At 36.2% G+C, this 18,912-nt stretch overlaps 1 protein-coding gene across 6 annotated transcripts in view; it reads right to left on the bottom strand.

Moving 5' to 3' along the window:
* The window catches only part of Ptprc (protein tyrosine phosphatase, receptor type, C), a 121,819-nt gene that overhangs the window by 5,264 nt on the left and 97,643 nt on the right, over positions 1–18,912 (bottom strand). For all 6 annotated transcript variants that reach the window (XM_013521946.1, XM_013521949.1, XM_013521953.1 and 3 more), the window contains 9 exons: positions 18,418–18,543; positions 17,269–17,426; positions 16,267–16,402; positions 14,481–14,636; positions 10,737–10,827; positions 9,355–9,488; positions 8,395–8,529; positions 6,349–6,471; positions 5,951–6,129 (listed from right to left, as the gene is read on the bottom strand). In XM_013521946.1, coding sequence (XP_013377400.1) covers positions 5,951–6,129; positions 6,349–6,471; positions 8,395–8,529; positions 9,355–9,488; positions 10,737–10,827; positions 14,481–14,636; positions 16,267–16,402; positions 17,269–17,426; positions 18,418–18,543 — 1,238 coding nt within the window. The remainder of the gene's footprint in view (positions 1–5,950; positions 6,130–6,348; positions 6,472–8,394; positions 8,530–9,354; positions 9,489–10,736; positions 10,828–14,480; positions 14,637–16,266; positions 16,403–17,268; positions 17,427–18,417; positions 18,544–18,912) is intronic.

The raw sequence follows: 18,912 nt of genomic DNA, 5'->3' as shown, positions 1-18,912 counted from the left end.
TCTTCTTCTTCTTCTTCTTCTTCTTCTTCTTCTTCTTCTTCTTCTTCTTCTTCTTCTTCTTCTTCTTCTTCCTCTTCTTCTTCTTCCTTCTTCTTCTTTCTACTTCCTCTTCTTGTGCTTTTCTCTCCCCCCCCCCGGCCTCTTGCCCTCTCTTTGTCATATGCCATAGCAGCTAACCGGAACCTCTAGTAACAACGTGGTTAGGGACGGCATCAGCAGTAGTGAAGGCAGTGAGTGGAACAGCACAATCCCTCCTGCCCTGAAATCAGCAGCATGAGAGAGGGAAGCAGACAGGGGATTTAAGCAGCCTTGGGCAACAGTGTGACAATGAGAAGGAAGGCCCCACTCCCCCTACTGGAAAGTAAAGGGAAGTGGGACCGAGCAGCCTTTGGCTGTCTCCATGGCCAACTGGGAGACCTACGCAGAGACAAACAGGGTAGGGTGACAGGGACACGTTGCTGAGGGACATCCCTGAAGGAGCTGGCTGAAGACCGGCCCACCCCCACACCTGGAGGCCAAGATCAGTCGCACAACCACCACTAATCCTACTGCAGACTTGGCGGGGTTACCCAGCACAGTTTTGGGATCTGACATGGGTACTACCACAGAATTGTGGTATTCCAGCAGAGGAATTTTATTGGTTTTTTTTCTTCTTTCTTCATTGCTTGCTTTGTTTTACTTTTTCTATCTAGCATTTTATATGGTTCTTTAGGTTTTCAATTTTATTGTTTGTATTTTCCACCTTTTTTCCCTCTTTCCTCAACCACCTTCCTTGATTTTTTGATATTTTCATATGAGTGAACCTTCTTTCTAATCCTTCTGGTTTGCTTCAATTTACTTTTGCCTTCATTCTTTCTCTCCTGTTCTCTTCTCCAATGTCTCAAAGCTTAGGTGAACATCCTTGGTCTTTCATCCTTGTTTCTACTATATTTCTCTTCATTTATTTCTCTGTTTTGTTCCTTATCCCTCTTAAATTTCTCCCTCATAGGGGAAATTCACTCTACTACAGGGAAATTTCACTTCATACAACTTCCTGATTTATGTAGAATTTTGGCATATAACTGTAGCGCTTGCTCCTACAGTTAAAGGTACCAATTAATAATTACCACAGTTTGTCAGTTTTTAGGTAGTGCTTGATGCTATTATAATTGTTTATTGTAATTCTTTAGCCAGGATGTCACACATGTTGCAATCAGTTGTTCTTCCTTGTATGACAACACTGTTATTGTCTGCAGCCATAACCATTACCATAGTCCAGTACCAAAGAACTAGGCACTGAGCCAAATAGATAGCAGCTTCTCATCCCTGATAAATTGGGAAGGTAGGATCTTGAGACAGACACAAAGACCATGGTCCACCTATACCTAGAAGACATCTCTGAGGAACAGACATCCTCCAGAGAAGTCATGATATTAGTGATAAAGCTATCTACCATATGAAATTTATAAGCATCAATATAGAAAACAAATTAAAATTTTAAAAAATAGAAAATGAGAAGACACAGAAGTAAAATGCAATCCTAGACCTCTAGACCACCCAAGGCAAGTCCAGAGGACAATGAGATAGGAGAAATCAGAAGCCAATAACTTGAATTTTCTGAAATGGTAGCAGCAGAATTACAAAAGCAGATAAATGAGGATATGGAGAAAATCAGATCAGAAATAATCTCTTGGGTAAAAAAAGAGATAATCAAAATGAAAGAGTTGCTCAGTGAATTCAGAGTAGACACACATAAAAAATAGTTTAGGAAAATGATAGAAAGCATGAATGTCCAACATAGAAAAGAGATAGAATTCATGAAACAAATTCAAACAGGTATCCAGGAGACTAAACATTCCACTGAAAGCATATACAGGCAAATGAACCAAGATGAGGACAGAATATCAGATCTAGAAGATAGAATTGTATGTAGCAAACAACAAGAAAGATTTCTTAAAAATAGCAAGGGACTATGAAAAATCAATTCAACAGCTGCAAATTGATGCAAAGAAGAACAATGTAAGTTTGATCAGTTCAGTGAGAAAGGAGATGATAGCTCAAACACCATAAAAAACCTATTCACAAAAGTAATGGCAGAAAACTTCCCAAGCATGAAAAAAGAATTTGGTATATAGATAAATGAGGAATACAGAACTCCAATTAGCAATTGCCAGAAGAAATCTACACCAACAAATATAACAATCAATATTCCAGAAATTCAGCAAAAGAACAGAATATTAAAAATCTGTTATTAGGGAAAAGAAACAGATCATGTATAAAGGAAAGCCCATCAGAATCACAGCAGACGTCTCAACACAAACCCTTATGGCACGACGAAGTTAGAGTAAAGTATTTCAAGTCATACAAGAAAACAACCTCCAACTCATACTGATGTACTCTTTCCAACTTAATGGAGAAATAAGATAGCTCTATGACAAGGAACAACTGAAGAAACTCATGACCTCCAAACCAGTTCTCGAAGATGTTCTGAAGGATATTTTAGAAAGAGATAAATGGGGCTGGGGATTTAGCTCAGCGGCACAGCGCCTACCTGGCAAGATGAGGTCGTGAGTTCAATTCCTGGTACCAGAAAAAAAAAAGAGAAAGAGATAAACAAGACTACAACCCCACAACACCATTAGAAAGTATCCACCAGGCAAGGCAAGCAATTAAACAGAGGAGGGGAAGACAACAAACTGACAAAAGGAAAATAAAATGATTAGGATAAGTCAATAAATATCAGTTATAACCATCAATGAAAATGATCTCAATTAAGTGAAACAGACAGGCAGGGTGGATCAGGAAACAAGATGCAAGAATATATTGCATTAAAAGAACACATTTAACTCAAAAAGAAATTCATAGACTGAAAGTCAAAGGATGGGAAACAACATTTCATGTGACAGGATTCCAGAAAAAAAGCAGGAGTAGATATTCTACTTGCACACAAAGTGAATTTCAATCCAAGACTGATCAAAAGAAACAAAGAAGGTACTACATACTTGTTAAGGGAAAATTACAAGAAAAACAAGAGATAACAATAATGAATATATATCCACCAAATACTGGCACACCCAACTATATAAAACAAATATTAACAAACACAAAAAAGCAAACAGTACAACACAATTATAATGGGGGACCTTAATAGCCCATTGTCACAAATAAATCAACAAAGACAAAAGGCAAAAAGAAGTATCAGAACTGAACAATACATGTGAACAAATGGACTTAGTAGATGTCTACAGTGTTCTACCCCACAACAACAGAATATGCATCCTTCTCATTTGCACATAAGATGTTTTCAAAAATAGACCATATACTAGTTTATAGAAAATGCTTAAATAAATGCAAAGGAATTAAAATTATCCTACTCCTATGATCAGCCTATAGTGCAATGAAATTGGAAATCAATGGCAAAAGAAACCCATAAGAGCTTCATAAACAGGTGGAAATTAAAGAACACTCTCCTGAATAACCAATGGGTCACATGAAATTAAAGAAGAAATTAGACAGTTTTCACAATAAAATGATAATGACAGTGCAACATACTAGAGTCCATGTTACACAATGGAAGCAGACCTATGAGGGAATTTTATCGTGGTGAATTCCAATATTAGAAAAACAGAGCAAGCTCAAATAAATTACCTAATGTAGAACCTTAAGCTTCTAAAAAAAGAACAGCAAGTCAAGCCCAAAGCTCATATGAGGGAAGAAATAACAAAGATTAGAGCAAAAATTAATGAAATTGGGACTAAGAAAATAATACAAAGAATCAATAAATTGAAGGCTTGCTTTTTGATGAAATACAATTGATAAACTCTTAGCAAACCTTATCAAAAAAAGAAAGAAAGGTCTCAAATCCATGTAATTAGGAATGAAAAGGGTGAAATCATAACAGTTCCTGCAGAAATCCAGAAGATGATCACTGCGTACTTTAAGAACCTTTCTTCTACTACGGTGGAAAATACAGAAGAAATGGATTCCTGAGTATATGTGAATTACCAAACATGAATCAAGAATATATAAAAAGTCTAAATAACCCAATATTAATCAATGAAATTGAAGATGTAATTACAAACTTACCAACAAAAAAAAGCCCAGGTCCTAATACATTCAATGCTGAACTCTACAAGAAATTTAGAAAAGATCTAATACCAATACTCCTCAAACTCTTTAATGAAATTGAAAGGGAAGCAATTTTGCTAAAGTCAATCCTGGAAGCAAGTATTATTCTGATAGCAAAACTAGAGAAAGATCTAACCAAAAAAGAGAACTACAAGACAATTTCCCTCATGAACAAAGATGCAAAAGTGCTCAGTAATATACTGGAAAACAGAATGCAGCAAATCATCAAGATTATACACCATCAGAAGTAAGATTCATCAAAGGAATGAGAGGATGGTTCAACATATGCAAATTCCTTAATGTAATACACAATATCAATAGAGCCAAAGGAAAGCAAAATCACACGATCATCTCAATAGATGCAAAAAAAAAAAAAAAAAGCATACAGTTCTGGAAACATTAGCCAGAACAATTAGGCAAGAAAAAGGAGTAAAAGGAAAAAGATAGGAAAGGAAGAAGTTGAATTATCGTTATATGCAGATGACATAATACTCTATATAGAAGACCCCAAACTTCACTAAAAGACTTCTAGATATAATAACCAAATTTGGCAGTGTAGCTGGATACAAAATCAACACTTAAATATCAATAGCATTCCTGTACATAAATAATAAACTCACTGAGAGAGAAATTGGGAAACCACAACTTTCACAACAGCATTAAAAAAATGAAATACTTAGGTATCAGTCTAACAAAGTAAAAGATATCTACTCTGAAAACTACAGTTATCTGGAAAAGGAAATTGAAGAGGATATCAGAAAATGGGAAGATATTGCTTGCTCTTGGGTAGGAAGAATTGACATAGTGAAAATAGCCATATTCCTAAAATTATTGTACCAATTTAATGAAATCCCAATCAAAATACCAACAGCATACCTCACAGAATTAGAGAACAAATGCTAAAATTTACTTGGAACCAGAAGAGATCTAGAATACTAAAAACAATTTTGGGCAACAAAGGTAGGTGAGGAGGCATCACAACCCCTGAATTTAAATTATACTACAAGGGTACTGTGTTAAAACCGCGTGGTACTGGCATAAGCATATATTTGATGTAATCCATCCATGTATTTGTTCATCCATCCTTCCACGCACTCACTTGTTCATTTAGCACATGAGATATTCTTGGCTTAGTATTAGGTACTGAGAAATCAAAATTGACATGACATTTGAAAGTAAAGAAGCCACAGCATACATTTACTGAATTAAAATGTAATTGTTTTGGTTATACTTCTCGCATTGTTATGCTGTGGTAGTATAACTAAGATAGTGACTTCATAACAGGTTTCCACTGTAGCACGTGTTTTATACACCAAGTGTTATGGCTCATATCTAGAGAGCCTCCAAATCCTCATGGACTCATAGTTGGGACTTCCTGGAGGTGGCTGGATTTAGGATGTGCAAATGTAGATTAAGGGTGTACTACTGGGATTAAAGGTGTGTGGTACTGGACTAGTCCACCAATTATTATAGCTCTGGGTGTGGGCAATGGGAACGCCTACCCTAGGTATGGGTGGCATCACCTAAAAGGCTTGTAGCCTGGATGGGATAAAAAGGACAGGGAGACTTGCTTTGGTGTTTGCTGCTTGCTGCTGTCCACCTCCCATGCCATGAACTTTTTCTCCTCTGTGATGGCCCTCTGCCAAGCCACCCCACCTTGGTACCAGCTGAAACCTCTACAGAGATAAAATAAACCTTTTCTCTTTTAACTTGTGACTGTGGGATATTTTGTTCCAGCAATAAGGAAAATAACTAAGCCACCAGATAAATGGAATTTAAGACAACGTGCCAAGCAAGAAGTCAGGCTTACGATTTTAAAGCATGTCCTATAAATACCACCCACCTGCAGTGGACTAGGATGGGAACACTCTTGTGATACTTATTCCCTTCTGTGGAAGTCTTCTTGGGAAGTTTCTGTTTAAGGTTTTGAATCATTGAAACTAGCTCTTTGGCTTCTGCAGGGAGCTGGCCCACACTCCAGTTAGTATATTGGTACTGGTACACAGTTCGAGTGTCTTTCCTCTAAAATTAGAAGTGAGCAGAACATTAGCTCAAGTGAGGGTCAATGAAGTTTATAGTGTGATGGTCACATATTCTTCACAATTGCCCTCATTCAAATATTTCAACTTTTCTGTACCATTATATAGATGGTAGTTTTGCTTACATAAAATATTTTATGTATTAGCAGATTAATTACACAAAAACAAATATTCTCAAAATTGTGTATATATATTTTTTTACCTTAGAATATCTCAGTTCAAATTCTCGGACAGTATACATTGGTGATATACTTGTGTCTTTGATGTCAACCTCTAAATCTCCATGTGTTTGTTTCCCCTCTCCCCAGTATTGAGCACAGATTTCCTAGAGAACAAAGAACATGGTTAAACAACTTGAACAAAACTTTGTTTGCTATATAAAATATTCATGGAAACTCTCTCTGTCTCTCTGTCTCTGTCTCTCCATCTCTCTCCTTTCATTTCCTTCCCTATTTTCTATCAAATAGAAATTATTAGTTGTATTTTAAAGTGAAACCTGCCGATAAAAACTAAAATCTATTGTAAGTATGGTGAGCACTCATTTAACATGGAGTTTCATTGTGCAAGTCAAGGAAACCTAGCAATAATCAAGATCTTCCTACACGTATGTGTTTAAGATTTCTTCCTTCCTTCCATACCCTGATCATCACCTCTTCATAATCTATAGATTGAGTTGATATTGGTCATGACATCCCCAATAACTCTGGCATGCTGTCCCTCCACTCTTCCTGAAGGAAGAGGGTTTCACATTTGGAAATATGTCTCTCTAACCTAATGACCAACATTGTGTGCAGCTAAGTTGATGGAATACATAAGTAAAAGATGAGACTGGAGTGTAAATAAATCATGAAGGAGTGTTCTGGCTCTGCAAACTGCTTTCCACAATTACTACTGACCCATGGTTGATAACAGTGTTGGACATTCCCACCTATACTTTCATTCCATTTCTTGACTTTCTAATTTTAGATAAGGGGAAAAGTGGCTGGAATTCCATGCTGAATATATGATATATATATTCCTTGTTTTAAAAAAGAAAAAAAATAACAATTTCCTATGTACAAGGGCAGGGGATAGAGAGGAGGATAGAGAGGATGTATATATGCATAGAGGCAGAGGGAGAGAGAGAAATATAAATCTTACTGCACGTTGTGACCGTTGATCTTGATTGTAAGTTTGAGAGATGCCTAGATTAGTGAAGCACGGTTCTGGCTGTGTCTGGGTAGGTCATAAGGGAGAGGCTTTGCAGACTACATCTGGCACTTGGCCCCTTCATCTTCCTCTCTGCCCCTTTCATGACTGCTCTGCTGCCTGGTTGCCATGAGTTAAGCAGCTTTCCTCCACCATGGGCTTCTGCCATGATGCTTCTGCCTGAGAGCTACCCAACCATGGACAGAAACCTCTGAAACCATGAAACCAAAATAAACCTGTTGTCCTTTAGGTTTTGTATGGTAGGTATTTTATCCTGGTAATGGAAAACTGGCCAGTATCATTGTTTATGAGCATTTACCTTGAATAAGACTTAAAATATGTTGAGATATGTCAAATAACATGGTAGTTACTAAGAAAAAGTAAAACTAAAAACTAAGTGGTAGATGATCCACTAGTAGGGAAATTTTAATGAATGGTAAAAATAATTATACATACATATATGTGTGTGTTTATGTCTGTTTTGTGGCAATAAATATGACATATGAATTAGGAAGGAAGAATATTGTTAATTTTCTCAGGGATATTGTCTTGCCAACAAGTAGGATAAAGAAAAGAGAAGACACATGTAGGTATATGGAATGCTATTAAATTAAGATTCGATGCTGAGCATGCAAAATCATGTGCTAAGACTCAATCTATAAACCTATCAGCACAGAGAATGTGGAATACATAAAAGTAAGAGGAAACTAAACAGATATAGAAGACTAGGTTTGTTTGTTATCATAAAATGTCAGAGAGTTCAGATTTTATCTGGAAAAAAATAGAAAATATAGTCACTATTTGTTGTAAAACTGAAATTGCTGTGTCTTTGGTAATCTAAGAGCACTGTGCTAGACTAAAGAGGGGGCCACTCTGAGATATCAGAATCCAGACATAAGATAACAGAGGTCAACAAGTGGCTGGAGAGCAGAAGGTAAACAAAGACCCTTGTGTGACAGACTGATTAAAATAATGTCACAGAACAACCAAGCAAGTAATCCAAGAACAGAGAAGTGCATTTTATCACAGACTTTTTGAAAAAGATCCTCAAATTGCAAACCTGGTCTCCATGCATCAGCTCTGTCAACATAACGATAACTTTGACTTTTCTTTGGAATATCATCTGCCAGAAGTCACCAATGGTCTCTTTTAGAGGTCCTTGAGCAGCAATCATCATTTCTGGTTTCCAGTAGCTCTTTCAAAAAAAATAAAAGTGAAGCCTTGTTACTATTGCTCAGAGAACTGTGAATTCTTAAAATAACTATTGGGAAAAACAATCCTTTAGTTTGACATCAATGGTGTTGCAGAAATATATTAAGATTCTTACATCCAAGAAAAAGTATCTAACTATAATATATTTATGCAAATAATTCTTAATTAATAACAGAATCAAAATTAAGACATCCAATATTTTTGTGAAATTCTTTGTTTGAATATTCAGCTTATTTTTTCTAAATATAGGTGACAAACATTTACCTAATAGTCCAGGAGAACTGAGTGAAATTTTTAATTACAAAAATATATATATTTGGATTTTTTGACAAGTTTGGTATCTGAGTCAAAACAAACATTTTTATATATTTGTCTTTGGTCCAATTTTATTCTTTAAATTAATATGGTTATAGTCCCATTTACCATAAAATATAACTATTATGACTTAGATGTAAAATGTCTCTAAATTTTCATGTGTTGACAGATGTGGTTTGTGAAAGGTGATTGAATCTGGGGCATCCTTTGAAGGATATTTATCTGTCTCCCCGGCTTTTCCTGCCCTCTCTGCTCCCTGGCTAACATGGGGTTGAACAGCTTTCCTCTGCCATACCTTCCACCTTGCCATTTCTGCCTTGGAACTGGCCAACTATGAATTGAACTCTCTGAAACTGTGAGTCAAAATAAACCTTTGTGCTTTACAGTGTGTATGTCAGGCATTTTGTCTCAGCAATGGAGAAGTGACTAAAGTGATTAACATAATAACCAACGACATTAGCGTATCCTGGGTTGGGGAAATATAAATACCCACCATTACAAAAGATGCATTGATATATTTGCTTGTTTCTTCTGCATCACTGTCATCATCAGACGATTCATCTGAATCATGCTCACTCTCTTTGCTCATTTCCAATTCATGTTTAAGTGTCACTCTGTTAAAGTCATCTATATAAAATAAATTAGTAGTGAGTCTTTCTTTAAAACTAATAAGGACTGGGGATGTAGATCAGTGGTGGAGCACATGCTTAGCACATACATGTAGTCCAATTCTCAGCAACATCAAAAACACTAAAAATAAAGATAATCAAATTTCTACATGACTGACATGAATTAAAAAGTAATTCAAAATTAAATGTGTTAATCTAAAGGTAATGAAATATTACCTAAAATTCAGTACTCTTTGATTAACAAATTATTTTAAGATATTTGAATAAAATGAAGTGTCAAAAGGGTTACAGGAAAAAAACATCAAATATTTAAATAATGTTCCAAATGGTTATTAGTCTTTAATACATATACTTTAGATTTCCATGGAATATCATCATTCTGCTGATAAAAGTTTAAAATAATTCATAGCTTAGCTTTTGTTTTTCATTTATATCCTATTAACATTAAATTAAGTCTTTGTTGAATAAGAGTCATGGATTATTATTTAGTCCAAAAAATTATTTAGTCTAAAATTCCTCCTAGTTTTTCAATATCTTAAATTTATAATAACCTGGCCAAATGATCTGTTTAACTGCATTACTATCAATTTTGTATTTTAACTATATCAATGGGGACTTCTGTAGAAATTAAATTAACTAGGTCAGCCATGCACTGATTTGAATTATTTGGTTGTCTAGTTTATCAGATTGGCTTATATTTTATCCGTGCTAATTTCAGTATGTTCAGCTGAAAAAAAAAAAAAAAAACCATAGTACCTAATTTGATCCTATAAATATTGTTAAATAGTAAAATTTAAGTCATGAAAATTGTACATATTTTAATCTGTTAAATTTAATGATTGGTAATTTACAGAGTATTTTCCATGCACTTCCAGCCTTCCAGATATAAGCGATAAGGAAAAAGCATAAGGACAGCAAAGTACATTTTTTACTAAAGAGGAAAAAAAAGTAAAAGAGGACATTGGTCTTTGTCTCTCAGATTCAAAGTTTTTGTCTTTCTTAAAACTCATTTCTGAAATAATTGGTAGAAAGAAAACACTGAATACAGTTTATCCAGAAAAGTCCATTGAAATGCTTAGGGTTCGGATAATTTGTTATAACTAAAATTTTAGTTTACTGACATTTCTATTGTCAACCAATTGTTGAAATTTTGCTTCAAGATCATTCATGTGTGTCTCTCATTAAACAAATGCAAAAAGAGCTTAACTTTTTCTCATATCAAGAAATTTAAAAGATAACCACATACATGGAATAACATGAGAATTTCTGTTTTTCTTTTTATTTTCCTCTTGATTTCCAATGTGCTGTGTCCTCCAGCTTCTATAGGAAGGAAGTCTCTGAGGAAAAACGTAGAATGAAAAACTCTTTTAAAATTTAAATATACATTAGCTTAACTCATTGCTGTGATATAAAATACTCCCTATAGGAAAAGCATTTAATTAATTTTTGTAAAATTTGAATTTACTGCTAATCATAGGTATAAGTTTGAAAGTGGATTTTTTCCTCTTAATCTTTTCAGGTATTTAGTATATTTGACATGATGAGTTGAAACTTAAAACATAAAATTGTCTAATAAAATACACTGTTAATAGATGCTTGATAGTAAAGTAGTATGACTTTATTCTTATATAAGCTGAAAGCACTAGACCAATGTTAGTTATTACCCATATTGAAAAATTAATGGTAAATAATTTTAAATTATCAGGAGGAAACTTGGCAGACACTGCTGTCATGGAAAACTTGATGTTTCAAATCTAGTAGTTCCAGCTTGCTGCCCCTCTTGCTCAGAGTAGTTAGGTGCCAAAATCTATCTTTTCTTTTGGTGAAGATCACAGATTCTTATAATATATTTCTCCCTACTTAATCCAGCCCATCTTCTTTTCTCACTTGGAAAATATCAACAATTTCACAACTGGACCTTTCAGTCAGTCTTACTGAATCTCAACGTTGTAAAACTCAAAATAAAAGATGCCCATCTTAGGCTCTTCAGCAGCTTCCTGTCATCCTTAGAACACAGCAAACCTCCTTAATATAGGGTAAAAAGTCTTGAGGGATATGCCTGTGACTGTCTTTCCAGCCTTATCCCTTATTAGGATTTTCCACACTTGGGCCAAACCAAATTCCTCTATTTTTAGAAAGGGCCACACTATCCTTGAGTTCTTGCAATCTACTATGGTTTGGATGAATGTTTCCCAAGGGACAAGATGCAAAGTCTTGACCTCCAGGATGGTGGTATCTGAAGAGGATGGTGGTATGGACATTGAAGAGGATGAATGTAGTGGAAATTCTTAGGATATGTTCTCAAATGGGATTATGGATCTCTCTCTCTCTCTCTCTCTCTCTCTCTCTCTCTCTCTCTCTCTCTCTCTCTCTCTCTCTTCCTCCCTCCCTGCCTCTCTCTCTTTCTGAGAAAGCTCCTCAGGTACCACTCAGTAAGATTTTACATACACACACACACATATGCTTGTGAGTATGGCTGTGTAATTGAATGACAAAAACATCGTCACTGAATATCAAGCCATGTGAACTCCATCATGAGCCATGTGGAAAGCCACCTTCTTTGGAAAACACCACAACATTTTATGTTTTGTGAGATATCACCCGGTAGGCACTGCTCTCTGGTTCACAATACCCAGGATTACAATGAAACTAATGGTTCACTCTCCCTTGAGACAGAAAGGATTCTTCACTCTTCAATCCCTGCTTGTTTCAATTATCACCACAGGTGTACACCTGTCAGTGCAAGCACATTGCCTGATCTTTATTCTGATATCTGCAATTCTGTGCCTTGCATCTCACTAATCAGTGCCTTCCTGTCTGCCCTCTGGTGTCCACAGTCTAACATCACCAAATCCTCATCGGTCTTAATCGTCTTCTCCCAACAGTCCCTTTATTTTGCTTGCAGGCAACACCAAGAACTGATTTATCTCTTCCCCATCTCATTCCATCCAGTTTACAGTCTCAAGAAGAGTTGTGTGCTCACTTTGCTCCTTGCTTCCACTTGCAAGCCAGTTTTTTTCATTTTATCCTCAAAAAATCCAATGACTTTGATTTTCTTTCCATCATATTGGACCAACTTAAGCCACTGCTCTTCACCTGAAAATGTCAGGTATTACCGATTTTGGGGTGACTCCGCCCTATTTGGTTCAATGCCTGGCTAACTGTGTGCTTTTCCTCCCAAGGTGCATCATCCCTCTTGTTCCTTCAACACTGACAAGGATGACGCAGCCAGCATTCTCATCTACTTTCTCTCATGCTCTTCACGTGGCAAACTCACTGCTCCCATCCACTACTATAATCATGTGTAAACACTCTCAGCTCCTTCCCCTCCTTGTTGTCATCTAGTCAGTTTTCAAAATCTAGACGGAATTAACCCAGCCATCTACATGAGCAGCCCCTCTCCTAGAGACCCAAATGTTGCTGTGGAAAAAAAATCCATTCAATTAGTGATTGCCCTTAAATTTATAGTCATAAATTTCAAATTATCAAACAATAATTTCTGGTAATCTGAAGTGGTCTCCTACATCGAGGTAAATATTTCATACTTTTTCCCTTTCCTTACCCCTTAGGCTCTGCTCTGCCCTACTAACTCCTGAACCGCTCTTCTCTTATTTGATGATCTTGCCTTGTATTTTCTTGAGAAATGGAAGGTAATCAGGGTTGAGGTAATGTAACGCCAGTAACCCTGATCTGGTTGTTGTACACTTCACACACGCGTTGACCTATGTATAACCATGTGTTAATTAACAATATATTATATATTTAAAAGTAATCAGGAGAGAACTACTTTAGCTTCCAATCATCTAATTTACCAATCAATCTGCATCTCTCTCCTCATTTTCCATGTTCCTGTCTGTTCAGATGGAGTAATTTCACTGCCTCCACCAGAGTTACAGCGCTACTTGGGCTTTGCATGATGCTCCTCCTTATGTCCCCCTCGTCCACCCAAAAATCATTTCGACTCTCGATTCTAGAATTGTACTTGGTGCACAACAGAAATTTCATCACACTTATTTGATTAAAAAATCTCTCTTTTGGTGACTATCCATGCAAATGTTCACCTTTAATATATAAGTATCACCAAATAGTAAATGTGCAAATGTAGGGGCTGTGTACTGATTATAGTAAATATTGTCGGCTAAAAGACCAAAAAGAAAAAACCAGAAAACAACAGCGAAATGCTCTTCTGCTTAAGACTACCTTGTCCCTGCCAATTCTATCTACAAGAATAGTTCTTCTGGGAGATTGAGTCGCTTGGTGATTATTGTCCACTCCACCTTCATCCCCCACCTCAGCCCCACTTTGATCCTGAACATTAAATGGTTCTGCATCTAATTAAAAGTGCATTCCTGGCCTTATGAAACTGTCTGAACTGACCAGCCTGGCCGTGTATAGAAAGATTCAATAAACTGGAAATCACAAGTGAAAGAGAAAAATTACAAAATTTGACAGCTACACAATTTGAGGATAGTTATGCCAACTCTCTGAAATCATGGCGAACTACATCCTCAGTTAACTGTCAGAATAATTGCCTAATAAATAGGATAGGACACACATTATTATCTTTTACTTTCTGTCTGCCAGCTCCAGCCAGTTCAACTTCCTAAGCAGTCATAAACTCCTCTAATTATTTCCTTTATAAACTAGAACCAGATGCACTTTTTAAAGGTGAGATGTGATATTGCCTATGGCAGACCAATTTCATGGCTATATACTATTATTTTGACAGTTTATTTATACCAGCTTAATGAGGAAGGGTTAAAGTGTTAGCACTGGAATCAGACTTCTGGGTGTAAGCAAGTCTCCTACATAACAGCTGTGCAGATTCAGGCATTTCTCTCAGACTCTCTGTGTCTTGGATTCCTCATCTGAGCTCCTCCGGCTATGGTGAGGACGAGATGTAAGGACTATGTTGCATGCCTAGCAAACACCTAGAAAACAGCACTTCATATAAGTTACTATACTTATTTATTGCTACCAGTATCAGTACCTGGAATTCAGCCTCTAGTGGAGATGGCTCGCTGGGTGGGTCTCTTTTCTTCATGTTATGTAGATATGAATGTGAATTTAAGTCAGCCAGATTCACTTCTGTTTCTCCAAACTGGTTGTATTCCACTAAAGCCTGATGGATTAGGATGTACTGGGCCTAAGATATCAAAAGATTACAGATAATTAACTGATGATAACATAGAGTTCCATATATCATATTTAAATAAAACATGCGTTGCCCCATTTGGGGACAATTTTTGAAAAAAAAAGGATTGATAACTGTGACATATAAATATTCTGGAAGTTGGTTCTCACAAAGCTTTTAGTATCTATGAAAATTCCACTTTCATTTTTTTCCTGGGAAAAAATAGTTTCCCAAATAGTGCATCCATTATCTACTGCATATCTTTTACCTTATGCCTAAAAGTTTTGAAAAGAGACATTGTTACCCTCCTAAGTGACTGTTACTGAATTTGTAACCAAAAGTAATAATATAAAATCTGTCATGAAATTCACAGTATGTCAGAAAAATACAAGTTGATATTCTATAGGATCCATTTTGAAAGTCTTCTAGAACTTTTTAAAATATAGAAAATTATTTAGGAAGATCTTATATACCAAAGCCAAATTTACCAACTTCAAGCTTTTTATTGTATCTTATTTGAATAGAATATTTTTAAGTAAATGACCTATTTTTGATGAGCCTCTTTACCACCTCTAGTTCCTTGAGTTTTGTTCTATCCTTCTATTCTATTTTAAATTTTCTCAAAAAGGTTCATTTTTTCTACTTAATAATCTGTTTTATATTTCTAAACTAACATCTGTTTATCTATAAGCCTATAAGCATTATGCACTGTTTTGTGTTATTGTAAAGATTAACAAGTCATATCCTATATGTTTCCTTTGTTGACTTTATGTACTACCTGTTTTTATCTGAGCATCAAGCTACACAGGTAGCTACAGAACAAGATCATTCCTTTCAGCCGCAGCATGGCCTTTATCAGACACAGTCCATACATTTGCACTCTGCTCTTCCCTTCCCCTACTGATACCTATTTAAAATGTTTCCAATTCCTTGATGTGCTAACGATGCTGAATGCAAGGAACATGCTTGCACCTGTTTCTAGTTATGCACATTTACAAGTGCTTCACTTGAGTAAATACATATGTGTCCTTTTGCCAGGTCAATTACAGACATTTCCAATAATAACTGTCACTTACCATTACCAGACGCATTGCCTGTGTCACAAACCTGTCACACGCTTCACTTTTATTTTCTTTTTTGTTATAAACCTGTTAAGTCCTACTTTATCTCTATCTTGTGACTCAACTGAGACAAAGAAATATTACCAACATGTCCAGAGATGCATAGAATTAAGATTTAAGACCCAGGATTTGAGTCTCTGGTTCTAAGAACTAGTCATCTGACCCCTATTTTATTGTGTCTCCTCAACTTTAATTTTATGAAAGTTTGCCCAATCTGATTTCAGCGCTATCATTTTCCTCATTCTAATGTTTGTAAAGGATAATTCATTTTTAAAAATGTATTTTAAGCTTTCAGATACTGAAAGCATCCATAATACTTTGAGATATTAATACGTAATGCTGGTAATGTGTGACTGGTATTACTACATGTTTTAGTTTTCAAGAAATTCAGGTAAAGTTATTTTCACAGAACTGATTGAAGTTGTGAAGAATTTAGATTTCTTTTAAATCATTACTACTGTCCCCAAAAGATTTAAGTCCCAAAACCAGAGTGGGTGTAGTCCCTAAAAGTTAGAACTTACCTCCACTTGCACCATGAGGCATCTCTGCCGTCTGAGCTTCACAACATAGCCATACACATCCACCTTGCCCTCTGCTTCCAGGCCTTCCAGCATGGCATCAATTCCAATGTATGTGCCTGTGCGCCCAACGCCAGCACTGGTCAAACAAACAAACAATTGCAGGCATGCGCAGGGGAAGGAAGTGAGTGGAAAAGTGGTCAAAGATGAAGCAGAGTTAAGAATGTAATTGTCTCTTAACATTACTCTGAACCCCATGGATTCATACAATTATAAAGTGTCAATTTACAATAAAAGTTGTTCTAAAAAATAACCACCTATTTTTACTAGTGAAATGCCTCCCAAAATTGAAATAGCCAAAGGGGAGGATGTTTCTAATACTCCATCTTGTAAGGCTTGGCTTTCCTCTTCCCTCCTTCCCTCCCTCCTTCCCCTTTCTCTCTTCTCTGTTCTAAACTCAGGACTGAAGCCAGAGACTTTATACTGAGCTATATCTCTGACCATTTTTTGTTTTTATTTTTCACACAGAATCTCACTGATCTGGTAATTTGCCCAGACTGGGCTTTTGCATGTGGGCCTCCTTCCTGCCTTAGTCTCCCAGCTTGCTGGAACTATGGCCACACCTAGCTAGGTGTAAAGATTTAAGTAGACCCACAAATGCACACCTACTGTCACAATCTTATTTTTTTATTAATTTTAAGGGTATGTGTGGATGATACATAACAATTACATTTGTTTTGAAGAATTGGTATATATATATATGATATATATAAATATATTATATCATTTTTGATCGTTTTCCACCTCCTTCCCTCCCCCAACCTCCCCTCTTCTCTTCTTATCATTCCTCAACTACAGAAAGTTCCTCTCCCAGCTTCCTGCCATTTCTCCTTTATTATACTCTCTAATTTACTCATATTGTGGGTTTCTCAATAAGTGAAACCACATGATGTTTAACTTTTTGTGTCTGCTTTAGTCCAAGTAACCTTATGACCTCGTCTTTACCTGCAGTGCACTACGATGGGGCCACTGAAGAAGTTGCTGAAAGCGTTCACTCTCCTTCTCAGCTTGAGAAGCAGGTGAGAGTCTTCAGGTACCCCATGGTCTGGCCAGCTTGTAAACTGAATGTGAGTCACCGCTCTTCCAGTTCCTTTTTCTTTTCTCTGGAGGAGAGATAACATTGATATTAGAAGACTTTTTTTTCCATAGCAAACTACATAAATATAAATAAGTGGGAGGAAAACCAGTACAACAAATTCCTCATCCAAATGCAAACTGCTCCAAAGAGTCTTCCCTCTCTGTTGCTCCAGCCCTGACTGCAGTGTCCTTTCCAGTAAATAACTAGCTGAGGAATCATGCAACACTTGCATGCACTGCACAGCAAGCACTAACTTACCAGCATCATAACATAAGGTAAATATAACAGAAACTCCTAGTAACTTTCATGCTGCAAAAAAAGGACAGAAAGAAAAATAAATGCACCTCAAAAGAGGAGGCTATGAGTGGCAAATTGGGGCTTGGGTGTATTTGTGAAAAAAATATCAACGAAAGATCACTATCACTGCTGTTCAAAATTATTCCGCTCAGTAAACATTTTTACATGCAGAAAGTTAGATTAATTACGTGGTGAACATTGTATTCCTTATGCTCTCACATAGTAGAATTGGTAACTTTAAAATCTTTTAAAAAGAAAAACATATTTTGTTTGTAATTTTCCAATAGGAGCCCAGGGATATAGCCAGTGGTATAAGTGCCTGCCTGGTAAGCACAAGTTCCTGAGTTTGATTCCTGGTTTTAAAAAAAAAGTAGTTTTCCAATAGGAAATAGCTGAGTTGATTAAGAACAGTAACCCTAGACCACTTGTTTAATCATTTAATAATTTAACCATTTATTCAACACATTTAATGGAGCCCTCTTCTTTAGCGCTTCAAAGTTGAGCATAACGGATGTTTTTGACATGACACGGGTAAACATGTCTTGAACAGTGATGTAAGTTTGACCCTGAAAGATCAGATCCCAGTTCTGAGGCAGCTCTTTCTTCTAAAGATCATTGACAATTATTGACCCATATATATTTCATTTTCTCACATTCAATATTCTACAACTACATTTTCTATTTAAAAAATCAAAAATTATGCAATAAAAGAGACTCACATTTGTAATGTTCATTTTCTGGATGATGTAATCTGGACATCTTTTGTGCTCATTGATCTTTACAATAACATCTCCATAAGTCCGAGAGCCTTCTTCCACGGAGGGCCAGTATTCTGCACACTTGTTCTAGGATTTTTAAAGGGTCACTAATGAATCTAATTTTTACTTCAAATAGCTTTTACTATACCCTGAAAAAACAAAAACCTAAACTTTTATTCATCTGAAATTCTCACAACATCTACATATTCTTTTATGAAGCACAGTTACACCTAAAGTTGTGATGCTTGAAATGTATTCTGTCTCCCTTGCATGTGTCCTGAAGGATCCCCTTCACACTACTTTCCAGAAAGATGATCTTCCCAGGATCAGCAAAACAGTGAAAGAGAACATGCTCAGTGGTCCTCAGAGAGGGGGTGATTGCTCAAGGCCTCTTTCAGGCTGGGCGATTGACAGACATTTACTCTTCCCAAGTCACATTATATGAGCTACCACCTG

The sequence above is a fragment of the Chinchilla lanigera genome, unplaced genomic scaffold (assembly GCF_000276665.1).
Source record: "Chinchilla lanigera isolate Chin_1 unplaced genomic scaffold, ChiLan1.0 scaffold00005, whole genome shotgun sequence".
NCBI lineage: Eukaryota > Metazoa > Chordata > Mammalia > Rodentia > Chinchillidae > Chinchilla > Chinchilla lanigera.
This window is presented reverse-complemented; position numbering and strand designations above follow the sequence as displayed.